This window comes from Giraffa tippelskirchi, chromosome 3 (genome assembly GCF_054371585.1).
Source record: "Giraffa tippelskirchi isolate mGirTip1 chromosome 3, T2T-mGirTip1v1.2.pri, whole genome shotgun sequence".
Taxonomy (NCBI): Eukaryota; Metazoa; Chordata; class Mammalia; order Artiodactyla; family Giraffidae; genus Giraffa; species Giraffa tippelskirchi.
In genome coordinates this window covers 151,875,218-151,903,156 of record NC_137277.1, presented here as the reverse complement: position 1 = coordinate 151,903,156, position 27,939 = coordinate 151,875,218, and the positions used below count along the sequence as shown (strand labels likewise).

The 27,939-nt window shown below is 36.6% G+C and overlaps 1 protein-coding gene across 14 annotated transcripts in view; it reads right to left on the bottom strand.

Moving 5' to 3' along the window:
- The window catches only part of PARD3B (par-3 family cell polarity regulator beta), a 1,110,743-nt gene that overhangs the window by 353,643 nt on the left and 729,161 nt on the right, over positions 1–27,939 (bottom strand). For all 14 annotated transcript variants that reach the window (XR_014078966.1, XR_014078967.1, XM_081577736.1 and 11 more), the window contains one exon: positions 27,885–27,929. Coding sequence is in view for 12 of the 14 variants with exons in the window: in XM_081577736.1 (XP_081433862.1) it covers positions 27,885–27,929 (45 nt within the window). In the remaining 2 variants the exon portion in view is untranslated. The remainder of the gene's footprint in view (positions 1–27,884; positions 27,930–27,939) is intronic.

The following is a 27,939-nucleotide window of genomic DNA, read 5'->3' as shown; positions in this document are numbered from 1 at the left end:
CTGACCTGCATACAGGTTTCTCAAGAGGCAGGTCAGGTGGTCTGGTATTCCCATCTCTTTCAGAATTTTCCACAGTTTATTGTGATCCACACAGTCAAAGGCTTTGGCATAGTCAATAAAGCAGAAATAGATGTTTTTCTGGAACTCTCTTGCTTTTTCGATGATCCAGCTGATGTTGGCAGTTTGATCTCTGGTTCCTCTGCCTTTTCTAAATCCAGCTTGAACATTTCAAAGTTCAGGGTTCACGTACTGTTGAAGCCTGGGTTGGAGAATTTTGAGGATTACTTTACTAGTGTGTGAGATGATTGCAATTGTGTGGCAGTTTGAGCATTCTTTGGCATTGCCTTTCTTTGGAATTGGAATGAAAACTGACCTTTTCCAGTCCTGTGGCCACTGCTGAGTTTTCCAAATTTGCTGACATATTGAATGCAGCACTTTCACCGCATAATCTTTCAGGATTTGAAATAGCTCAACTGCAATTCCATCACCTCCACTAGCTTTGTTCGTAGTGATGGTTTCTAAGGTCCACTTGACTTCGTGCTCCAGGATGTCTGGCACTAGGTGAGTGATCACACCATCATGGTTATCTGTGTCTTTAAGATCTCTTTTGTATAGTTCTTCTGTGTATTCTTGCCACCTCTTTTTAATATCTTCTGCTTCTGTTAGGTGCATACTGTTTTTGTCCTTTATTGTGCCCATCTATACATGAAATATTTCCTTGGTATCTCTAAGTTTCTTGAAGAGATTTCTAGTCTTTCCCATTCTATTGTTTTTCTCTATTTCTTTGCATTGATCGCTGAGGAAGGCTTTCTTATCTCTCCTTGCTATTACTATGGCCGGAGGTTCATGACATTGTATGAGGCAGTGATCTAGACTATCCCCAAGAAAAAGAAATGAAAAAAGGCAAAATCGTTGTCTGAGGAGTCCTTACAAATAGCTGTGAAAAGAAGAGAAGTGAAAGGCAAAGGAGAAAAGGAAAGATTTATGGTAAGTATGTTCTATCCAATATAAATATAATTGTGAGGAAAATAATCAGAGGGATGAGGGGACATATGATCTAAAACAGGACTATCTAAGAAAATGTGTGACAAGGTGATAAATATATATTGTAGTGTTACATTCTGAGAAATCTAATTAAGCAAACTTTACCAGAATCAAACTCCTTGCCTTTCATTCAGGGAATCAGTAAGCATAGGAACATCTTTTTACTAACCTTAATTTTACCAATTTTAACACTGTTAAAATGAAACCAATTTAAGATAAAATAATTTATGTGTCCGATAAAATCTTTTTTATTGAGATATAGCTGATACATAATATTGTATTAGTTTCAGGTGTGAAACATAATGACCTGGTATTTGTATACATTAAGAGAGAATCAATGAATCTAGTTAATACTATAAAACATTTTCTTTCAAAACCAATGTGAATGCATCAGTGGAGAGTTGAGTGGTTTCCAACCTGGGGTTTCTGGTCTATATTTGGGTTGCTTTAAGAAAACAACAGGCAACAATAATGAGGATTTGTGAGTTAGTTCTAAAATATCAATATGATGATGACTAGCAACTGTACATTTTAGTAAGCTCAGAAACATCCTAAAAGAGAAACTGCTTTTTCTTTGGGTTAAAGTTATATACACATGTTATTGGCATGTTTACTTATATGTCAATAATTAGAGACTGAATCATCAATCAGTCAATCACTATTACTTATCAATGTTATTTTTTTCATGAAAGAAATTCTTCCAACATCGGGGCTATGAGGGTTTCCTGCTATCATGCTCGGCAGCAGATGCTGGACACTGGAGTTTCATATATTCTCAAGTGACTCTGAAGGCCCTTGTCTGGAAGCAATCTGATATTTTGCTGAGGCATGAATCTGAATCACTATGCAGAAAATGCACATGGCACAAAGTCCAGCTTCTGAAACCTTTGGAGTATGATTTTTCTCCACTTGTCTTTGGATATATAGGAACACATCTCAGGTGATTATTTTCTAGATCCAGGTAAGCTATAATGGAGTAATGTAATTTATGATAAAATTTAGTGGCAGCATTTATTATTTTTCTCGGTGCGAAGGGCTCCCCTGGTGGCTCAGATACTAAAGAATCTGCCTGCAGTGTGGGAAACCTGGGTTCGATGCCTGGGTTGGGAAGATCTCCTGGAGAAGGGAAAGGCCACCCACTCCAGTATTCTGGCCTAGAGAACCCCCAAGGATAGAGGAGCCTGGTGGGCTACAGTCCATGGAGTCAAAAAGAGTCAGACACAACTGAGTGACTAAGCACAACAACAACAATGGTGTGACAATCAGTGTTGTTTGGTTCTTCCAACCCCATTCCCAGCCAACTTCTTTCTTCTTGCAACTGGAATAGAGGCTAGAAAATCAAATACTTATACCCCAGCTTTGGCAATGAGCCGACTCGGAGCCAGAACCTATGTGTGGAAGTGGGTTGGAGCCTCCTGGGGGAAGGCCTTAGCTTTTACTAGTAAGAAAGACAAGCTTGGCACTATCTTTTCACTCCTTTTAATCTTTTCTTATCTTCATCAAGGGGTTTATGCCCAGAGTTGCCATGAGAGGGTCAAAAGGGAGAAGCTAAGACAGCAAAAGACACAACCAACCCAGGGAACTTCTCTCTCCTCCTCTTTCCTGCCAGCAGGTGCATTTACCTATTATGTCAGAAATATAAATCCTACTTCTTTAGTAGAGCTTTCTGTTACTTGTAGCCTAGAGCATTTCTAACTGACACTAATAGTATTATGAATTAATTTAGTCCTATACTTAGAGCATTATTGTCTGAAGGACCCAAAGATTCTCTTAAAACCTTCCATTATTTGGTTTATTTCAGGAAGAAAACTACATATAATACTGCTATTTGTGAATTAAGAGATTGGTGAAAGTATCAGGAGGAATTCTAGAAAATATTTAGCCTATGAAGCATTCCAAAAGTGGAGATATATATAGCTTCCTTTCAGGTAATCCAATTCACTTTGCTTGCTCAACTAGGTAAGTATCTTTCATATCTTAATTTGATTTTTGCAAGGGAATATTTTTACTAGGAAAAAAAATATTTCTGACAGTTAAAATGATTATTACTGTTCAGAGGGAAATTACTAATTATACCTTGTCACAGACTAATGCATTTTTGTTTGTCAGGTATGAGTTTGGTTATTGAGAATTAGCAGCCCAGGAGCTCAACTGCCCCGGGGGGAACTTAAAAACAATCAATGAAATTCCTAAATATAAATTCCTGAACATAAAAGTTCTTAGAAATTCTAACAAGGTGTAAACATTGATTTCTCTCTCCTACACATGAAACATGACCTGAGAAAGACTTCCTTTTTTATGTCTGAATTATACTACTAATGACAAAACCCAGAAATTGGAAAATAACTTGTAAGTAGTCTACTTAGGGTATCATTAGTTTCATAAGAGTAAGTATCAAAGTTTTTAGCACAAAAATCTAAATGCTATTTAAAAACCACTCAAGAGACCTTTAATCATTAAGAACTTGAATTTGAGGAATTAGGAAAGTATAATAAAATAAGTTGCTATCTAGTAGGAATTTATCTACCTTGTTCATCTGAAGTCAAATGCAATTAATTTTAAACTTTGAGTGAGTTATTTTGAAAAGTTTAAAGTGACTTAGGTTCAAATCTAGAACCCTTACTATTTGCATTGACATCGCAAGTTTCCTCATCTATAAAATGGAATAATACCCACTCTTCCAATCTCACAGGTTTTCTGAAATGGGATGATTTATATTTTATTAATAAAATGAACCACTTGCTTGGTAATTCACACTTGAGCATGTCTTTTTTTTTATGAGAACATTACATTTTCTTCCTTTTGAGCAATTCCAGTCCACAAATGAAATAACTTCTAAGAGAGTCTCTTGTTATCATCTCATTAATGAGGTTGTTAAAGTGATGTGATTTCTTGTTCTTTTTCCATTTCTTTTCCAGTCATGATCATATTTAAACCTTCACTCATTTCAAAAATGCTTCCAAAGAGTTAAGAGGTCTCTTTTGCCAAACTTCTAGTACATTCCCTGAAACTATATATATATATATTTTCATTTTTTTTAGCTTATTTTGGACTGGGAATACATTTCACAATTAAAATTTTAGTATTACTTATGGACCTTCCTTTTTACTTTTTTATTCACAAATTACTGCCTTACAACACTAGTGACATTAGAGCTCTTGGTTCTTTACACTTCATTTCAAATTAAATGTTTCTGTGCACTTGAAACTCAATTTTCTTTCTCTTGTTTTCCCAGGGTGTTCTTAACACCCAGAAAAGTATAGCATCTTAAGAGTGCTGACCAGTAATCTGAATCAATACTGGCCTCTGCCAGTATCTTTTACTACAAATCTCTAACAATTCTTTTGTTCCTATTGTTTTGACAGAGTCAGTTTGATTTCCAAGTTGATGCTCATTTCTCTCTTAATATATTGGAATAAAGTGTTTTCAAGAACCAATTATACAAGCAGACCTTAATCGGTCTGTCTTCATGCTTATTTACTTTTACTAATGCATGTTTGTCACAAGACACGGTGATGCACAACCTCTAATTTACTTTGTGATCAAATCCCTGATGATCAGCAGTTCCTACTTTGGCACAATATTAATGAGTTCTTGCAGTTGACTCTAAAACATTTCAGTGTCAGCATTCTTTCTTGCTGGAGAAGGCAAGGAGAATGATGGTTACGTTCACTAGGCCTCACTCACTAAAAGACCCAGGATGAGAGCGGTCCTGCCATTTAGCCTTAAGAGTTTGATTAATAACCAACAGAGTTGGTGCCATACAAAATATGGCGGCAGCCTTTTTCCTTGCAGTATTAAGAAAAACATCCTTCCTCTAGTCTAGAGATTAAATTAGTTATCTTGAATGTCTGAGGTCCTTCAGGATATCCAGGAATTTTCTGTCCTCTTAAAATCAAGCCATGGACTAAAGAACATGCTAGGAATTGCTAAAAACTAACATTTCAGCCTTTTCATTCTGTTTGTTTACTATCATTATTTGTTAAATGGATTTATTCAGTATTCACTCTTCAATCTTCCTTCTCTCTAATGAAGCCAGCTACTAAACTGGAATATTTTACTGCTGATATAAATTACAATGAGATCAAAGTCACCTCCGAGGACTGCAGGATCATTAAAATTAGGGCATACTATGACATTTGCATGACATTTTTGCTTCTGAGCTTGCCTTTGCTTTCCCTGTTGTCTGGAATGCCTTCCTCTCTCTTCTGTCACGATCCAAATCCAGCCAATCCTTCAAAGCTCAGGCTAAATCCTTCCTTGATGAATACAGCTCGCGCTGCTCTTGCCTGTCTCTAAACCCTGTTGCCCTCTTGTTTGTGTCACACAGTCTGGCACTTTCTATTTCAGTCTAGTATTTATAAATCACATGTTCTTAATTGTTTCATATGTATAAGTTTTACTTTCTCTGAAAATCTGTCTGCTTCCTATGCCTTTTACTTCTTTTGGGTTCTCACAGTATTTCATGCAATATCAAGACATGGCAAGAAGTCAAGAGTTACTATCTGATGTCATAATTTGTATGAGTGTATGAATGTTAAAGAAGTTCTGTTATCAGTATTGGCCAGAATGGAGAAATATTACTGGGACTATAAAAGAAAAATAAGAAGAGGGAACATAGAGTGGATTTTCATCTTTAAAAATCCAAAGTATGCATTAGTAAAATTTCAAAATGAGTTAGCTTATCTTCAATTTTAGCAAAATAAATAAATAAATAAAAAACTTTTGGAAAATAACAGCAGCTATTCTAAATTTTGTGAGAGAAATGCCCCTTTCCTACTTTTTCTTTAGTATCATTAAGATTGAAGACAGGATTCTTTTGTTGAGAATGCTCCTAATAGCCTGGACTGAAAGGGTAGTTCAATAACAAGTCAGTGGCATGTCTCACTGATAATCACTTATATTCCTCCAATCCAACTCTGAAAACCACATGCGCTAGCTAAGTCCAAGGGGAAAGCCCCCTACCATAGTTCAGCTCTTCCTCTTTCCTCAGTGATGGATGACATAGGGCAAGATACTGAAAAGAATCCTTTTATTGTCAAAAGAGGTACTTCCCCTGTAGCTTAGCAGTAAAGAATCTGCCTGCAATGCAGGAGACACAAGAGATGTGAGTTCGATCCCTGGGTCAGCATTCTTGCCTGGGAAATTCCATGGACAGAGGCTTCTGATGAGCTGAAGTCCATAAGGCCACAAAGAGTTGGACACAACTGAGCCATTGAACACATATACACATTGTCAAAAGAATAGAATCACTGGTTCAAACCTAGGAAAGCCAAAATCATGCTTTGTGAAATTAGTCATAGTGAAAGGAGAAAAGTGAAGAGAGACACAGGCTGGTATAGAAAATAGCAACAAAAGCATACTGCCTGTTAACATTTATTGAATACTTTCTAGGTGCTACATTAAGTACTTCCTTTGACCTAACTCTCAGTGTTGGATGTTAGTACATGTGCCTCAAGGGAAATTACGAAGCAACAGTTGCTTATGACACCAACAGACTCTAATAATTGTATTTTTGATCTATAATGCTGCATGAAATTATAAGCTATAAAACCAAATTTCTTTTCATTATTATTAATATATTGGGTTATCATATCATTATTATCCTTCCTTAAAATACCACTACATCTTGAATGAGATAAGACAGTGTTCAGTGTATTTTTGTTCTAAGTTCACTGGATTCTCTGTGTCTAGTTACACAGTTTCCAAATTCTATTAAAGATGCTAAAATTTATTCTAGAAGTAACTGCATTTTAGTCTTAGATAAACTATTCGGTGGGTTTGGGAATAGTAAATCAATAGTTATTTTATAAAAATTTACTTTTCTTTCCTTGAAATGGAAGACTAAAAGGCAAAGCATTTTCAGATAAGGAGCCATGTATTTTCAAGGATACAGTAGTATGATCTTAGTAGGAGAAATATTTTAAATTTTTGGTAAGACATTCCTAATGAGTCTTCTGATTATGCCTTATGTGATGTGCAAGTTACTTTGAATAAAAATCAAAAGCCTTTCTCTCAAGATTTACATTTTATGTCACCAAAGTTCCAAAATGATAAAAATCTATATGAATAAAGAATTTCTAGGCTCTAAGCTGATAGCCTATTTAATTTAATAAATATGTATCTGATAAAATTCACTTCTGAAAAATCCAACGATTGAATATCTCTTAATTTTCTATACTAGCATGTGACTTGCAACTACTATAATTAATGAATATCAAGTTTTTAAAAGAGCACTGAATATTAATTTAAAAACTAAAAATATTTCCCTTGTTACTGATTAGAAGAGAGCTTGTCTCATTTCTGAGACTAAAACAATGAAAAGTGACATCTACATAACTACACTGAATTGAATATCTCTTCTGTGAAGTTTCAATATGTCAGCAGCAATATTGAAAGTAGCATATCAAAAAGCACCTGAGAGGCCATCCTAATCCACACATATAAGAAATTATCCCACTTGTAGGTAGAAAAACACTGTCATCACTACATAAGCATATCAAAACTCAAAAATGAGGAAAAAGGAGCTGCAGAGCTTTTCATATAATTTTAAAAGTAAATATTCCATAATGTTTCTAACATTTAGAGATTGAATATCAGATTTTTACTCTTGAAAGTGCATACCACTCCAATAGTCCCCAAAGGCAGCATGTAAATAGATATTTTATTTTCACCCTTGGAAGTCTTTTCTTTGTCTAAGCTTAAAAAACAAAAAAGAAGTATTAATTATGTTAGTTAGAGTAAGTCATTGGTGCTACTTTCAACCAGTTTCGGTATTAATATTTTTTCCCTGCTTGCTCTGAGGGCAGTAAAGCTTAGAGCAATTTTTGTGAAAACTTCAGCATTAATATGAGCAAACACACGCATAAAGATTATGCAAATTAAAATAAGATTTTATATGTATGTTATATGTTACTAATTAACTATAGATATAATAAAGTCATTCTTTGAAAATCTTCATTTTGTATCTGTGTAAAAAAGTATTATGAAGTAATAAGAAAATGTGTCTATTAATCTCTGAAGGTGAAAAGTAGAAAAAAGAGAAAACAATGTATTCCTATAACTAACTACTTTAGGAAGAACATATCATCATTCATTCAACATTTATTTTTACTAAGTGGAAATATGTGTATGCACTGACTTTTGTCAACTGATCAAAACAGACAACTAATATGATAAACAAGCATAAAATTGCATTTTAAAAGAAAACACAAGACTATACGGGAAAATTAGTGCAAATTTCATTCCATAATGACTTCTATGTACTCATATCAAACTAATATTTAAAAACTTGAACAGAAATCTCATTTTTGTGTTTAAGACCCCTTAAAAATACAAATATATAAATTGATTTAACTTGACACAGAATTTGTAACTGCTAAAAATTTTGCATTTCCATACAGCTGCTAATTTTCAGAGAAAAATCCTGGTCGTTTCAAGCCATTGAACATGATAATAGCAAAAATGAGATTGATCATTAACTCTAGCAACTGCCTTTCCCTTCATCTTAAGCTTTTAGTTAACCAAATGAATTAATACTTGCTAACTCTTTTAAAGAATTATTACTTAATTTAATCTGTGCAATCTTGTGGACAAATCCAAGCTTCAATATCTCCTTTAAGCAGATGACTTCTAAATCTGTATTGCTAACCTTGACCTCTCTCTTGAGTTTCAAATGCTATTTTCAAATGCCTCTTCCTCATAATTTGGATTTTCTTCATGGTTCCTTTCTTTTGATCAAAGGCACCAACGTTCTTCCTGATCTTCAAGTTTAAAAGTCTCAGGTGAGTGTTGAGTACCTCCCCAACTCTTGTACACAAATATAGGAAATTCTCAAGTCCTTTATACCCTATGTCTGCAACATCTTTTAATAACACATTTATTGATTATTCTACTCTAACAATGTCTTCAACCTCCCATTACTGCTTACATAAAATAACTCAGTAATCTAGTTGATCCAAAAAGATATACTGCTTAATCAACTAACACTAACATTTCTTCTATTTTTTTTCTAGAAGTTTTTTAGTTTTAGCTTCTACATTTAGATCTTTAAGTCATTCTGAATAGATTTCTTATCAAATGAAAACACAGGTATAGGTCCTTGTCTGGTTATCAAGCTATTCCTCATTGAAGGCTTCAAAGAAGAAAAATGACATGATCTATCTAGGTTTCAGTTTGGGGCTTCCCTTGTGGCTCAGCTGGTACAGAATCTTCCTGCAATGCAGAAGACCTGGGTTGGGAAGATCCTCTGGAGAAGGGAAAGGCTACCCACTCCTGTATTCTGGCCTGAAGAATTCCATGGACTGTATAGTTCATGGGGTCACAAAGAGTCAAACACAACTGAGTGACTTTCACTTTCACGTTTCATTTTAAGATAGTCATTTCTATCTGCCATTTAAATGATATTGTGAGACATATAGCAAGGAAAACAAACTTCTAAGGTATAGTCCATATCTGCACTTACTACTATCCATCATTTTTGCTTAGATTCTCCTTCCTTTTGTTACTCTCTGCTTTCATATGCTGCTACTGTTTCCATCCACTATTCCTTTTTCATCTAGGTTACTTCTCCTTGGATAAAAGGAAGGAGCCAAAGATGAGGGAGAAAATGAAGATGAAAGAGAAAGCTATTCATTGATTAGAGAAGACCTTGGAAGAAGTGATTTCAGCACACAAGTGACTGATTAGCTTAGGAGAGGGAATGATACATCTCTTCCAACATCCACCTCTTTACCTTCTTACTCTTGTTATTTATTTCTCTAGATCCACAAAGTATTATCCTCACAGCAGCACATCAGTAACCCTGGGCCTCAAATTAGCTATAACTTGCCTTTTGGTAGCATTCTATACCTAGTCTGCAGAATCTTAAACATTCACAATTTCAAAACAAGCTCTAATGGTTGATATCCCTGGAAATAAATTGACTACTCCAATAAGTACCTGCATGTAGAAATAAATATTTTACGAAAAATTATTTGTTAGCACTTGAGAAGTGAATACAAGGTAAAGCAATAAATGGACCATTTCAAGCTGTCCTTTCTTGTAGGCATTGCTGTAACACATTTCATCAGAGTTCCTTAACAAAATTCAGTATTATTATTATTTTGGAGTATGTGTATGTGTTCTGTGTTTCTACTATATGGTACTCTATATAACTTCTATGACTGCAACACACTGAATGCATTTTAACTTATTAAAGGGAATTCACAAGAAAACAACTTTACCCATACCTTCTAACACTCAAGTAACAACTTCATGACCAGATGAAAAGGTGCTTCCTCTTTCTCACACTTCAGAAGCAATGCAGGGATGATTTCTAACTTGCCCCCTCTGCCACAGCCATATGCTCTGAAATGCAAGCTAGAGGGGCAGATGTATAATCTGGGAAATGATCCAAATTCACGACCTCCTTGGAGCCAAGGGTATTGTGTGTGCGATGTCAGTCCTGGATGCTATATCCAGAAATTCTAATTCATAGAAACAAAGAATGAAATGGAATAGAAAAAGAAAAAGAAAAGTCTACTAATTTATTTATCCATGACACACAACGAGCCCATTATCTGTTCTACTAAAGCTGACCAAGCTAGTATTTTCATTCCAGAGAACTAATGGGGTATCCGTAATCCTACTAGACTCTAACAGCAAAGATAGCTCTTCAGTAATAGATCTGTGAGCTGATATAATCCGCATTCTCACGTCATTCCTTTGCCCAATCTCAGCTCCTATTCTATGGTAACACGAGTCTTGCATAAATGATAAATTGCACAAAAATTCTAAAAAAAGTATGAGAATTTCTGGACTTCAGAAAGAGAAAAACCAAAGAGCATTTGGTCCAAAAAGGAGAACATATGGAAGGATAGCATTTGCTGGAATGAACAGGACCGGTTTTGGTTTGTTTTAGTTCCTAAAGGATTTATCAAACAGCCTTTTCATAAAATATTCTTTGGGTGTGGTTATGACAATGAATTCACTTTGAAGAGTGTTCTAGGAGTTCAGGAAAAAAAAAAAAATCTAATTAGCATCTGATCCATGGCCCACATAGGTAGTGTCAACAAGTAGCCAGATAAGACTCTTCTTCCCTACTTGATACACATGATAATCTGATAAAAATCTTCATTGCAAACTCTATTTTATTTCTTCCAATGAATCACTATAATTATCTCTAGACAGTGTAATAAACCATAGCTTGTAATTTCAAGCTTCCCTGGTAGCTCAGCTGGTAATGAATCTGCCTGCAATGTGGGAGACCAGGGTTCGATCCCTGGGTTGGGAAGATCTCTTGGAGAAGGGGAGAGCTACCCACTCCAGTATTCTAGCCTGGAGAATTCCATGGACTGTGTAGTCCATGGGGTCACAAAGAGTCAGACATGACTGAGAGACTTTTACTTGTAATTATAAATATAACCTGAACTTTTTATTACATGGTTTCTTATGAAGTCAATTTTCCATTTCAAACTTTCTCAGCATATTAGGGACAGCATTCTCAACTTTGTTTCTATGTCGTGTGGGTTTCCATATATTTCTAAAGAGTATTTTGTCAAAAGTAATCTGGTTCCAGGGAGATAAAGCCACATCTGGTGAGCATGTGCTCTAATATGCATTGAGCCCAGTGGTTTATTTGAACTTAGCCATTTACAAAGGATAACCATTCATTCATTCAGCAATTATTAGACTTGAGATGTCTGCTTCCAGCTATGTATTAATTCTCAAAATCCCAATAATAAAACAGAAATAGACCCTGGATAAGTTTTAAAAGAGTATTCATTCAAATGCATTGCTTAGCTCATAGGAAATTAAAGGAAATTCTAAAGCAAAGTAACCCTCAAAAGGACCTACAACCTTAGTAGAAGGGGGGCTAAGAAAGCTCAGTCCTCAAATACACTTTCCTCAGCAAAGAGAATTCAAGAAAATGTCTCTTAACTCTGACTCTAGAAAGGGAAATAACAATGAGAAAAAAATAAAAAATCATTAACTCTGAGAATTTTCAACCACAGAACTGTCCTCTTGGAGGTATTTAATCAAGCATATTTTCTCCCAATTAAATAAGCTGTCAGCCAAGAAATTAAACGAAAGTGGTTCCAGGTTAGTCATACTCTGCTCGTACCCCAAAGGAAGCATATCTAAATATTCTATGGATAAAAGTACATGCAAATCTGGCTCCCCCAAATGTTCACACATTAAATCCAACCAAATATGACATCCCAGAGAAATTATGAAGAAAGTCACCATGGATGCAATCAGCAGAAACATGAAACATGAAATTCTAACATTGGGATTAGAAGATGATCTGGTGAAATTACTCAGAATGAAATTCAGAATCAAGGAGACAGAAAAGTATGAAAGATGTCGAAGAGACATGACTAAAGAGTGAGGTCTAACACACACTTAATAAGAGTTCTACTGAGGAACAGGAGCATTAACACAATTTCCCAGAGGGAATGGAAAACATTAATATATAACCATAGGCGACACACCATACATGAAGAAAGATAATATTGAGTTGGCCAAAAAGTTAGTTTGAGTTTTTCCGTAAGATGTGACAGGAAAACCCGAATGAACTTTTTGGCCAACCCAATATAAAGAAACCTACAGCAAGACCTAGAGTGTAGTGAAAGTGCATATTAAAGACAAAAAGAACTTAAAATTATCCAGAGAATAGACTGACCACTGGTACAGAGAGGCCAAATAGACCAACAGTGGACTTTTCATGGGAAAAGCCAGAAGACAGTAGAAAAAACATCTTCGGTGTGCTACCAGCTTAACACTGTACACTCAGCAAAACTAGTTGTCAAGAACAAGACGTTCTCTGATAAACAAAATGCAGTATAATCAATAGGCCATCATTAGAGGAATGTCTGAAGAATATACTTGAGAAAGGAGGAAAATGATCCCAGAAGGAAGATCTGAGATATAAGAAAGAACGATCAAATAAATTTATTATATACCAATGAGTTTGAACAAATAATAAATACAGAAAACATTAAAATTAGTATATAATATGTGGATCAAAAAATAAGAAAAAATGAAACACAGTATAGAAATTAGGAGGGGGTAAGGAGAATGAAAGAGAATGAAAGTAAAGTTCCTTGTGTTTAGAAAAAGGATTAAGTATGAATTAATTTCAGATTTTGTTAAGTATATTTGATAAAAGTGAAGTATATAATCTTCAAATTAATATAAGAAAAAAAACTGGATTTAAAGACAAAAAGAAATAGGAATTTATCCTAAGAGGATAAGAAGTGGCTTGTGTATAAAATAGGTTGAAATGAAAGTCTCTCAGTCATGTCCGACTCTTTGCGAACTCATGGACTGTAGCCTGCTGGGTTCCTCTGTCCATGGTATTCTCCAGGCAAGAATACTGCAGTGGCTAGCCGCTCCCTTCTCCAGGGCATCTTCCCAATCCAGGGATCGAACCCAGGTCTCCCACATTACAGGCAGATTCTTTACCATCTGAGCCACAGGAGAAGCCCATAAAATAGGATGATAAACGTAAATCTAAATATGTTAGTAATCTCAAAATACATGTAAATGTGCCAAATTTTCATTTACAATTCAGACTCTCAGGCTGAACACAGCAACAACAAAAAAATTAAGACACAAACATAAAACATAAATACAAGGAGAGTTTGAAAGTAAAAATATGCAAAAAAAAAAAAAATACAAGAAAAAGACTCAGCAAATGCTGAATATTGATCCTGGGCTGGGGCCCAAGGGCTCTCCATGTGTAGAGCTCATGTTCCATAGATGGAGGAGATAGACAGTAGGTTAAATACACATACACACATGCAGAGACTACAGACTGTGATAAGGACTATCAGGAAGTGAACAGATTAAGTGACAGAAACTGACTTATTTTGTCTGCTTTAGATGGGGTGGTCAGGTAAGGTATTTTTGAAAAAAGAATACTTGACCTAAGAACTGAATATGAAGGAATCAGCCACATGAAGGTTTGGGAGATCATTCTGAACAGAGGGAAGGTACGTGCAAAGGGCTCCCAAAGACAAAAAGTGGTGGGGGCAAAGTCAGCAAGGTAGGCAGGAAGATGAGGCCGGGCCTTGGGGGGTCACAGTAAGAAATGAAGATCATTTTCTATGAATGATAGGAAGCCCTGAGAGGGTTTTGAGCATTTGAGGACATTATTTGACTCATGTTTTACAGATATACCTCTGGGTTTTGTGGGGAAAATGGAAACTGTAGAGAGTCGAGAAGTTCGGAGGCTACTGAAGGCATGATGTGATGGAAGCTTGGGCAAGGATGGGAGAGGAAAGTTCTGGGTTGTATTTCCATGAGACCAACCTGATTTCCTCCTGGATTTATGAGATAGGTAAAGAAAGGTGACCCACGAAGGCTGACTCTGCATTTGTAAAACTTTCCATGCTCACAAAAAAGGGTGTCATTGTATCTGTTATGTTTCCTTCTCAGATGAAGATGGCCTGTTAGATGAATGCACATCAAAATGTAACCCAAGTTAAACTTGATGGAGACAGTTCATAGTAAGAAATAGCTGACAATTTGGACAATTCTTTGCTAAAGGAGCCTACAGAGGATGACAAAGGATGAGACTGTTGGATGGCATCACCAATTCAATGGACATGAGTTTGAGCAAGCTCCGGGAGTTGCTTAATGACAGGGAAGCCTGGCATGCTGCAGTCCATGGGGTTGCAGTTGGACACAGCTGAGCGACTGAACTGAACTGAAAGGGCCTTCAACCAGAATTGGAGGCATTGGTCCATGGACAGGAAATGAGGGTTAGAGTGTGAGTATTACAAAGCCCCAAACCTCAGAGTGGAGGCACATATCTCAAACTATTAAACTAAGATTTTTTGAGCTTTGCAAAAAATAATAATGATGAAGACTCTGTACATGCTGATGGAAGCTTACAAAATTCATCACTGTCTTCCAAATTTCAGCAACCTCTGTCACTTGACTTCAGGATATTTTGCCATTTTCACATATCATTTTATACATTATTTCCTTACTAATATTCTTTAAAATCTCATTTATTAATACCCATTAATATAGATGCACACTTTAAAAAAAAACAAAAAGTGCTCATATAACACTTGAAATAGTTTATGAACCATTAGGTCACTAATCCAAATCAATAGTATAACATTTTCTCTGAGGTCTGTTAGAATAACAACTTCACTCCAGTATTCTTGGGCTTCCCTAGTGGCTCAGACGGTAAAGAATCCACTTGCAATGTGGGAGACCTGGGTTCAATCCCTGGGTTGGGAAGATCCCCCGGAGGAGGGCATGCCAACCCACTCCAGTATTCTTGCCTGGAGAATCCCCATGAAGAGAGGAGCCTGGTGGGCTGCAGTCCACTGGGTTGAAAAGAGTTGGACACACCTGAGCAACTAAGCACAGCACAGTAAAACAAGTAAAAAGCCTTCATAACCAATTTGACACCAACATTTTTAAATACCTCCAACAAATTCCTGATGGCAATATCATGATATTTTACAAAACTATCTGCCTGTTTCCTTCCCTCTTTGCAGGTGTAGTTTTCCTGGTTGAAAAGGCAGGCACATTTTAAAAATCGGATTGGTTAATAAAAAGGTTTTTATTCAAAAGATAACTCTGAACAGCTTTGTTCTGTTTTGATGGGGTGGAATATGTAAGTTGTTTTCTGTAGGTGTGTGGTTTCTAATTATCAATAGAGTGAGAATGAATTTGTATTTGCTTATTTTAGCTAGAAGAAGTAATCTAGGTTGCTTTTTCTTTTTAATTTTTACATATTCATCATGAGCCCTCTTTATAATTCAGCTTTTATTGGACACAGTTGGGCACCATGAATCTCTTAAAAAAAAGAAACTTTTTGTACCTAGCATGAAGTGGATGCCTTACTGAATCAATTTCAAAGACTAAGTTCCTGCCCTCTAGGATACCAAAAATTGACAGGGGAGTTTAACATTCCCTAAATATGTTTTTCATTGGCACATTTTCTAGCAACCCATAAATGAGGTATCTCGTGGTTAAGTCTCTCTCTATTCCCTTCATCCTGAAATACCTTTGGGCCCCAAATAGCTCTCAGCGTGATTGTGGGATTCAGCCCTCTCATTTCCTTCCCAGAAACTATCCCTTTTCCTGTGGTTCTTCTGTGCATATTCTGTGCCAGTCCCCATGCTAAATTACCTCATTTATACAACGTTTCAATGATTAGATTAAGCATGTAAAATTTTAGAATGTAGATAACGGAGTTCTCCCACCTATATGAGGAAAAGGTAGGACTTGGGATTATTAATGGTCTAAGGAAGTCATGACTATTGATCAAAGGAGATTGAGAAGCAGCCTGTGGGATTCCTCAGGGACTAACTGGCTCTAGAGCAGAAGCATGAGCTAGGGCAGGAAAGGGTGAGAGAAATTCAAAAGTATAAAGACAGAGCCCAAAGACACCTGAAGTTAAACAAGGCTAGATACCAGAGGAGACCCCAGTCTGAAGGAGCTTGGGAGGGTTGCTCAGGGAGGTAGGCCTTCAAAGAGTTCCACTGGGGCTTAGAGACGTGAAAGAACAAGATCTGATCAGATAGCATGGTGAGCAGCTTTGTGAATTGGGAACAAGTGTGATGAGGCTGATAGGGTGGAATGGAGGGTGATGGTTGCGTGAGACAGACTGCAAGGGCAGATCAAGACAAGGGATAGAGGACATGCTGACTTGTTAAAGGTACTGAAATGTATCCCTGCTGATAGAGCCTAAATACAGGAGCATATGAATGTTTTTTAAGTAGGCAAAAACTTTCTTGAAATATACATGTCTCTTAATGCTTCCCCCCCAACCCAGTATTCATTTATGAAATTCATATGTGTGTATACAGAGACAACTTATCTAATCTAAAGTAATACCAATGTTATCAAAGCCAATATATTCTAAACATTTTTTCACCATTACTTTGCAATGTCATATCTCTGTGCATGCAAGCTCAGTTGTGTCTGACTCGTTCAACCCCATGGACTGGAGCCCACCAGGATCCTCTGCCCGTGGGATTTCCCAGGTAAGAATAATGAAGTGGGTTGCCATTTCCTCCTCCAGGGGATCTTCTCGACCTAGGGATTGAACCCATGTCTCCTGAATTGCAGGTGGCTTTTTAACCACTCATCAAACATTAAAAAAAAAAAAAAAATTAGGCTTTGAGATATTTTATGTTATTCAACACAGATAGGGCACCTGTTATGTAAGGGCTGATTTTCAGATGTCTCAGGTTGGATTTTAAGTTTGTCCTTTCAATATCATATGTTGGCTAATTTTTTAGCTGTCAAAATTTCAGAATTAAAAGCATTGCCAGAACTAAAGATCCATTCACTTAACACTGACACCTAGATTATCCATAAAAGTTTAAAATGAAAGGTCTTACAAACAGGGAGCTGTAACCCCTCTCAGTCATTGGAATCAGAGTATCTCTGTTTTCTCTCTCCACACAGATTTACATGTAACATACCTTCCTTGGAAGAGTGGTGTTAAATTTCGAGTCTCAGTGTAAACCTTTCTGAAATAATTATATAGAAACAGAAAAGCTTTCTAGCCCCTGCCAAATCTACTCTGGATAAAGGGTTGTCATCATTTAGTTATAGAGTCCAATAATGTTATTGAAATAGTTTCACTGCAAAAAGTTTACTTAAAACATCCTAAAGCTAAATACAAAGGAAAGAGGACAGAATTGGTGCTCTTAACATAAATGTAACTTAACATATATAGTTCTAATGTTTTCAAGAATGTGATTTGTTTTTACCCATAACACATCCAAGTCCATACAGTAATAGTCTGACTGATGATGGCATCTCTGTGTAATTTTTAAGTCATTGTTGTTTCCTGTTGCTCCTACTGTTGTTCCTCTCCAGTTGCAGAGTAAGTACAAAGTTGGGTGCAGATAGCTCAGCATACAGTAAAGTTCTGATGTCAAACATTTAACTTAATGTTTATCAACCATTTGATATTATGTGCAGTCATTTAATAATATTTTTCACTGCAGATGCTCACTCTGGCATTTAGAAACCCTGTTAGAATTGTCAGTTCCAAACCACTGTTTTCCAAATATACAAGATCCACATTCCCCATGGAAGGTGAAGTTTTAGAGTTCAGTCACATTTGAAGAACTTGGCATACATAGAATAGGCTCTTTTTCTAAAATGATTTTTAACTTGTTTAAAAAGTTAAAACTTAAGAAATAATAGATTTTATAAATCAATGCACACTTACACATAGTAAATTTTATCTGCAAAGATAAACTGTCAAGTTCTGAATTATAAGAAAGACAGGATAATAAAGATTTTCATTGCTGAGAATTTCATAATGTAAATATCAATATATAAAGGCATAGGGAAAAAATATGTACCAAGTACACCATATCAACGAATGCCTACTGGAGCTCAGAATAGAATAATTTGTCTTGTATATTCATATTTAGGGGAAAATAAATAGAACACCATAATATAAATATAAAGTATAATGAATAGCAACTATAAACGGGTACAAACTGTGTGCAAAGTCTGCAATAAACTTTGAAAAAAATACAGACTTTTTGTATACGGAAGCTTATTCATTCTGGTAGGTTTCAGTGAGAGAAAATGAAAAGGAAAAAAGACTAGTGCTGTGCTAAATTATTCTATCTTTCTGTTATCCATGCGGGTTTGGGGAAATTTTGAGGATTTTAATGATAGTGTAGGTTATTAAATCAGGCAAAACTGGTATCAGTGACATCAGAATTCACAAAGCAAGAGTTTGCGGAAGAGAAGTCAATAGGTTTGACTACCTGGGCCTTTGGTGGGCGGTGATTTTCCCTCTCTAGGTATCACCCTTTAAAATAAGTTGGTTGTACTAGACATACATAATGATCCACTTAGTCCTAACTTTCTATAATTTCAGCATAAATAACGAATTGAGAATATAACTGCAAAAGGTAAGAACATTTTAGTTCAGGGAAAAATCACAGCTGTTTTGCAACTCAGCTCTTGAATGCAGTATGTGCATGTGTATGTATGAATGTATTGTTATATAGTTTCCCATCCAATTTTGTTTCAGTGACTTAAACACATCCCAGCATGGGCTACCTATTATTTATAGTGTTTCTTATATTCTTGGCCACCTATTGAACAACTCTATAACACAACTGTGTACAGACTTTGACATCATCAAGGAAACTGAGACCATTAACATCTTTAATTCTTTACCCTTCTACCTACACATTTATCTATAACACATGTATCGTTGTCACTTTCCCCATGATCTTGGCTCATCTTCTTCAAAGCCAACTGCTATAAAACTACGTTCATTCTTGTCCCTTTAACAATTTCCTCTTCCTTTTTTCTCTTACAAATGTCTCTTTCTTCTCAGTCCACAAACTTGGTCCAGTGTTTCTCATTAATAACATGAAATGGAACAACAATGACAATTTCTTCTCTAGATACACCTCTCTCTTTTCTCTTAATATTAAACTTCTGGAAAGGTCAGCTATGCTTATTTTTACCTCCTATTCTCCTCACTTCATTTGATCTTGCTATCCTGTCTCCTGTCCAGCAGAATTGATTACCCATGGCCATTTCTCAGTCTCCAAACCTAGTAAAATGTAAGCATCTTCTCAAAACTTATAACCTTGCGACCGTTTCTTCTTGGAAAATCTTTATCTTCTCATCCTTTAAGATAAGGTCTCTTTACAAGAAATAATTCATCCAGGCTACCGGTGAGTCTAAATTGGCCCCAGATGTTTTTTTCTGTTTACCAAAGAGTGAAAACTGATTCTGTTGGCAAATACAGAGAACCATCTAAATAAATCAGGTGCATCAGTCCTGCCATCTTTAGTCACTTTCCAAGGTGTGAGCCTTTTGGTCATCTATTTCCTTCCTGTGCTGTCACCTTACACCACTCTGTTCATCTGTGACTCACCATTCAACTCTCCCTTCCATCCCAAACTCCTTCATCTTGTCTTCTTGAGTCTCCACTATCCTCCCATGGTTGACAAAATGCTGTTCACTTCTAACCTCTTCTCTGAAAATTCCCCTGCCTTTTGTTGTTCAGTTGCTAAGTTGTGTCCAACTCTGTGACCCCATGGACGGCAGCACACCAGGCTTCCCTGTCCTTCACCATCTCCCGGAGTTTGCTCAAACTCAAGTCCATTGAGTCAGTGATGCCATACAACCATCTCATCCTCTGCCGCCCTCTTCTCTTCCTGCCCTCAATCTTTCCCAACATCAAGATCTTTTCCAATGAGTCGGATCTTCGCATCAGGTTGTCAAAGTATTGGAGCTTCAGCTTCAGCATTAGTGCTTTCAATAAATATTCAGGGTTGATCTTCTTTAGGATTGACTGGTTTGATCTCCTTGCAGTCCAGTGGATTCTCAAGAGTCTTTTCAAGCACCACAATTCAAAAGCATTAATTCTTCAGCATTCAGCCTTCTTTATGGTCCAACTCTCATATCTGTACATGACTACTGGAAAAACCACAGCTTTGACTATATGGACCTTTGTAGGCAAAGTGATGTCTCTGCTTTTTAATATGCTGTCTATGTTTGTCATAACTTTTCTTCCAAGGAGCAAGTGTCTTTTAATTTCACGGCTGCAATCACTGTCTGCAGTGATTTTTGTCACCTACAAATTGGCACTTACCAACAGCATTGCCAACGACTGAACAACAAAGGCATTTGCCATCTGCCTCTATGGAGACTGAACTCCATGCTGCTATAGCTGTTGACCTTCAACAATTCCTGAGGGAGTTCAGGGTAGAATGAGGCACTCTGTGCTCCAGGGAATCCGGTGGGACAGGTCTTTAGATAGTTGGATGTTTTTAGTAACAGATTTTATGATCTCTATCCTTGTATCTCCTCATATTTAGAGAAGCACTAAATCCTTTCATGGTGATAGCAGATCCTCATGACTAACAGAAAACTTTTGTAAAATAAGTGCTTCATGGCATTGAACTCCCCCTTCACCAAAACCTTATATATTGACTTTCCCCCATGGCCACTTTGGGACAGTCTCTCACAGCCGTCTGAGATGCTGCCTCCCGGGCTGTAGTCCTCATTTTGCCCCCAATAAAACTTAACTAGCAACTCTCCAGTTGTACATCTTTTTTTTCAGTCGACATTTTGGAGCCCAAGAAAATAAAATCTGTACTGTTTCTACTTTTCCCCCATGGGAATACCCCTGCCTTTTAGCCTTCTTTGACATGTAGCTTTCCACTAAGAATTCTGCTTCTCCTGCAGGCCTTATTTGCAACTGTTCTTTCTCACCCATATTATACAAGTCAGGGCTGGGAAGAGACTCAGCTGTCTCCTTATTTCTTGTTTACATTTGCAGGTACATTTTCCCTCTACCCTTATATAATATCCTGTCTCCTTGGGAGCTCATGCATCCTGCTTTGTTTCCCTCTACTCTTCTTACCATTCTCTCCATCACCTTCACTCTCTCATCATTAATACATGAACACTGGCACAGAGCCCATGGGTTCCCTCTCTGTCTACTCTATTTACATCTTATCGCTGTTATCAAAAGTACTTGCCTCAGGAAACCACTGGTCCAAGGAGGATAGGAGACACAGGAAGTAAACCTGGACCTGAACTACAGACTGGAGCCAAGCCCAGTCAAACACTTCTAAGACCTGTAACTCCCAGTCCACCTGAAGACACACGATGGAGAAATAAATGTTTACTGTTGGTTTTATGGGCTTCCCTGATAGCTTAGCTGGTAAAGAATCTGCCTGGAATGCAGGAGACCCGGGTTCGATTCCTGGGTTGGGAAGATCCCCTGGAGAAAGGATAGGCTACCCACTCCAGTCTTCTTGGGCTTCCCTGGTGGCTCAGCTGGTTATTACATAGCATGGTTGTAGCAACAACTGACTGACACATTGAGAATCTCATTGGACCCTCTTTCTCAGTTTGATTAAAAGCAAAACAAACACTAAAAACAAACAAACAAAAAAACCGAGCAGAATTTGAGGTTTTATTCTCTAAATATTTCTTACCTTTCTTTCCTCAATTTAATCACTTAACTTTATACCCACATCATCTCTTATCTGGACTGCTGCAATGGTCTCCTAACTATTCTTGCCTCCCCCCCTTTTTTTTAAATCCTTTCAAGTCCCCACAACCAACAGAGTGATATCATTATACTATAAAACTGACCACTCCCCTCCTTTAATCTATTTAGATTCTCTGAGCCTGCAGGATTAAATACGCATTCTTCCATTTGGTAGGAGTTCCCTGTGATCTAATCTCTGCTAGCTTCCTTAACCTCCTAGCTTGTCCCTCTCCCCTCTGCACTCCTGCCATGCCAAACTGCTTACAGTTTCTTGAACACACCATGATGTTTCAGGTTTTCATAACCTTCCATGTGCCTGAAATGTGTTAGTTCACTGACTTTTTCTATTCTATTCTATTTATCTTTCAGATCTTACTCTGGAAGCAGTTCTTTTCTGACACATGCCACTTTGTATCTCCAGCACACAACAGAATACCTGTTACAGAGTGGGTGTTTAAAAAACATGAGTGGAAAAGAAATAATTTTGAAATGTGATTTGTAAAAAAAAAAAAAAAATGTAGTCTCTATTTACTCATGAAATAAAGAAATGCACACACATACACCATATTCAAATGGTAAATCATCTTATCTCATGATATATTTCTTTCTAATTTGCTTTGATTCACAGAATTTCAGAGATAAACCACTAATAGTTTGCAATATAGGAGATACAGGGTTGATTCATAATCAAGTTTCCATAGAACAAAATCCTAGATGCTATCATTAATTTCCTTAATGATAACATCCTATATCCATGGAGATGCAAATCTAAGCTGACATATGTAGGAAATATATACATTTCTTGTGTCTAAAGCTATAGTTATCCAATACAACACGTGACAAAAGCTTAGAAATAAATACCCCAAATAATCATGCAATATTACCTTAACCAACTGATGAGGAAAGATAGTTCAAGTCCACTGCCCAAATCTTACTCCAAGATTTTATTTCCTCATCAACAATAGCAATGAAAAGTAATAAAAAAACAGTAATTCAATTAGAAGACTCAAACATGAAAAATGACCATGGTTGGTGTTCCAAAATTTAAATGCATATTTTAACTTAGATATTCAATAAAAGTATGAAACACTAAGACTCAACATAATTTATGGAACATCATTTAATAGCCCACTACTCTTGTATTAAAGTGACTATCCAGTCATCTTATGTTTTATCTGTTCTTTCACAAAGATCCAGCAATTTCTTTAGCTATATTTGAACATTCTAGATTTGACATTTACACTAATGCATTTAAAGCAGAATGTATGATCTATAAAGTTAGCAACTTGCATATTAAGCTCTCAGCCTTTTCTATAAGATATATCACATACACATTTGCTATAAATTATGCATAATGCATGTACATCACATGCATATTTTCTCTCACATATCTCTTCACTTGGCCCACACATTCACATGTACCCATGCATGCAGAAAAAACAATGCACAGATTATCAAGATTAGACATTCTTCTGCTCAATGAATTGCCAGAGAGAAGTTATACCTGTTGTGTTCCTAGTTCAGCTAGTTGATGTTACAAAAGGTAAAGTAAGGATTTATAGGTATCTTGACGTGTGTGTCATGCCTTCCAACTAGACAGTGTCTTACTCCTGTATTCTTCTCAGTTCTTGGGATGGTGAGGTATTAGGCATATGCTGGTGGAAAGTAAAATGGCCAATGCATGGCATCTACCACACCATATCAGATTTATATCTTAACCCCAAGAGTTACCAACTGGAAGAACAAGGACTTATGTCTTGAGCTTCAGCTTCTTCAACAGCAATGTGTGTACCAACTGTCCTTAGTGGTTGCAAGGCATCTCATCTGGAAATATTCCCCCTAGATTGTTAATGAATACTTGCTCATTAATTGATAAACTCAGCTCAGAAAAGGTCTGCACTTGCTGCCAACCATTACTTTTACAGACTTGCCTGTTTTACAGCTGTATAGACAGGTGTTTGAGACTATAAGAAATTAAAATAGAAATAGGAAAGCTTTTTAGTCCATTTTGCTAATTAATATGTCAGAGCTCATAAAGAAGGACTCATCGGCTTTCTTCAGCACTGCATCATCTTAAAGAGCTGGGTCAGCAAGGATCTCTGCAGACAGTCAATACATATTAAAACTGTTCTAAGCAGTAAATCAAAACAAAATAATATGAAGGCACAGTTAAAAAAAAGTAAAATTTATAAGCCCTTTCTGTCTGAATGCTGAGGAGCACTAAACTATTGGTTTCAGTGTCAGTTCAGTAAATTGGGCAAAAAAAAAAAGGATCCCTTCTTAGACATACTGTCCGAGTCTGTGTATAGCCAAAATCAAAGCACAATTTTTTTAAAGCTATAACAAATTTGATGTCACTTTCTCTGGATTCTAATGTTCCCTCTGAATGTTTGTCATTTTAAAAAATGGTTTTATTATTTAAAATACACATTTTGCTGAAGTTATATCCCTCCCTGCACTGCTGGAACTTGAGTTTTGTCAGAATTAAATCAGTGAGATAGTTAAGGGAAAAGGTGAAAGATAGCTTTTTGGTTTTCTAAGACTCTCTAAAACTTATGACTTTTTTCTTAAGGGAACCAAACAAAAAGCATTTTGTTCCTAACTTCTCTGAGTAAGTCTCACCACCCCATTAGTATTAATGCCTCTCACATGTGGAGGAGGATCTCATAAGATTATGAACAGGAGTACCAGCCTGCCATTTTCCTTGCCAAGGTGTGAGATGCAATGCACTGCCAGGGGAAAGCCCCTGAGGTAGATTATTAGAGAGGTCTCAAGAATACTGGATTGATTCCAGAAGAGGTGAGGGAATACTACATTTTGGGCCAAAAATGTTAGAAAGATTTATCTTACCTAAGACTTTGATTTGATCTGAGCTCTGAGGGATCAACCATTTAAAGAATAAGCCAAGGAAAGGGTGCCAAAAATACTGTCACAGACTTGGGAGGTACCCAAGCCAGGCCAACAGATGGAACTTGGCATGAAATGGCTCTCTACCCACTAAGTAGCTGACTCAGAAGAAATTTCAACTCAGATGAATTTATTAAAATGTTGAATATCATTCCAAATAAGAGGATGGATGATAGATTTAGCTCAGCACATACAATTTAATTTAACTTCCTGATGGTCTTGGACAGTATGAAAGCTGTCCACATTTCTATAATTAAAAAGAGCCAGAGGGAGAGATATACTTTCTTCTTAGTAAAAGAGACAGTACTTTGTCACCCAAAAATTCTGGAGGAAGGATTAGAGGAAGAGAAAGATGAAACAAAAAGAAGCTGACATTGGCAAGATAAGTATAAGTGATTAGGCAACATTATACATTACAATCCAAACTGGCAACTTGCTTAGTAGTCTAGACTGTAGCAGATGGAGAATACAGCTCTGTATTAAGGGAATGTTAAAAATGACTGAAAGAAGTTGCCAGAATCAAAAGGACCCTTAATTCTCTTTCACTGTTGTTACTGCTGCTACCACCAGGGCCTCATGGAAAATGTTCTACCCAAGTGCAGCGGATGAAGAGAGCTGCCCTTCATGGGAGGGATGAATTCTTGAGGATTACTACAATTCAAGACTTCAGTAGCATCTTTTTCTTTCAGGCTGCTTTTTGTTCTCTCAGTACTGTCTCTAATGTTTTATGGAGTGCTCTTGTGTAATGGAACTCTACAGCACACAATTTTAGGTGATTGGTTAGCTCTCTTTATTGGGTTTAATCGTATGCCACTTTGGATTCAAAATTATCAAGTTTCTGGTTGTTTTCAGCATTTGCCCTGGTTCCACAGAGAGCCAATGAAAGAACTGATGATGCTACGATAGGATAAAAAAGTACTTAAACTATAAGAATAGATATTGTAATAATAGCTCATCAGTAATGAAAATCTTCTTTAAAACAGTTTGCTTCATGGGATATGAAGATCATTAGTAATATTTCTATTACCAGCTAAAATAAAGCTGCCATATGAAGCTCATAATTAATCTGAGAGTTTTAAAATTATGCCATTTTTGCCATTTTCTTTCAATTTGGAAGATTATTTCATGTTTAGAGTACTTCTTTACTAATATCTTTATTTCATACTACGTTAAAATATACCGTTAAATTTACTTAAAATACTACAGCAATATACTCAGATAATGTTTCATTTAAAAATAGTGACAATAGTTTTTAGTTACTAGCTAACAGTAATTTGTTTGGAAACAAAGTAAGATTAGAATAACATTTGATTTCCTGGAAAAAGGCAGAACATTTATTATTCAGTTGTCTTCAAAAATCAAGTTGATAAACATTCTTTAAAAAATGCTTCCTCTTCTTACATTGAAGTGCATCTCAGTTCATAGAAGAGTTTATATCTTCAAGTATTAATATATGTAAGAGAACTAAGGACAAGTAGTTGTTGTTTAGTTGCTAAGTTGTATCTGACTCTCTGTGACCCCATGGACTGTTGCCTGCCAGGCTCCTCTGTCCATGGGAATTCCCAGGCAAGAATACCGGAGTGGGTTGACATTTCCTTCTTCAGGGAATCTTCCCAACCCAAGGATCGAGCCTGCATCTCCTGCATTGGCAGATGGGTTCTTTATCACTGAGCCACTAGGGAAGCCCAAGGACAAGTAGTAACATGCATTTAAAATGAACAAAATGTAGGCTATCCTTGGGAGTTCCTTGGTCATGGGAACTTCCTTCTCAGACTCCTAAAAATATTTCCCGTGGTAGAGAGTTTAATGGACAAAGATGATGGGAACAAGCAGCATGTGGTAATTTATCACTCCTACAGAAATCTTTTCTTTCACAGTGATCTAACCTCTTAGGCTCTTTATTAGAAGGGGCAGAAAAGAAAACATCTAACAGTTGCGAACCAGCCTTTTCCTGCTGTTATCACTAGTGAATCTAGAGAAAGAAGAAAAGGGAAAAAAAAATCATAATCTTGCCCTGGAACATGATGAAAGTAATGAGGCATCAAGGCCACTTACTGCTGAGAACATAATTGGCCCATAAACACAGGAGATGCTTGGTGATGGGAACAACTTCTTTGTTTCAAAAACGAAGGGATGCCAACACATCATAACCCTCCTGTTGTTTAGAGCGGTATTTCTAAGAATAAAATGGATACTATCCCCACAAATAATGCACCCTTATAGGAAACGGATTACTGCTGTACTTACTAGCTTAAAGTGTTTTCATATAATGTGAATAAATGATGCTGAAGGAAGGTGCAAAGGAATAGAAGGTAGGTCACTTGGCAATGAAGGGAAAGCTTGGATTTTAGACCTGAAGGTATCTCACACAAAATACAGAAAGAGCCTGAAGACCCTCAGAGATCCTTATGGACTTGCTAGGGCACCCCCAGGGAGCTCATACATGAATCAAAAGAAAGAGAATACAATCATCTCAGGCCCAATCCCCTTTGATGACAGGCAGAAAGATGATTCCTTTTTGAGAAGGAAGAAATGGCCACATTTTCCTTATTCTGGAACGTCTTTGTCCTGCTACTTTAATGTGATAGTCATCGCAGAAAAAAATTTTCAAACTTTCTTGGGTTTTCTTCATAATTTTTTGTGACTGCAAGTGTTCAGCTGGCGTACAGGTTAAAGATTTTTGGTTTTATAATTATTTTTTGGAAACCTTTCTTCCTTCTAAAACATTTGAGTCAGCATACATTATGCTACTATTGAGACGGCCAAGCAATAATTCATGTTTGTGGAAGTCAGAGACATCTCATGTATTAATGAGCAAGCCTTTCAGTGACAAGTGGATGGAAACAGATTCCAACTACTACTCAAACACAGCCAGAGATTTCCAGGAAGGAGAATATAAAGTCAGTGACAAGGAATTTCTTACCCGATTTGTGTCCAGCCAATGAATGGACTTTGCTTTCATCTGGCACTGCAAAGAA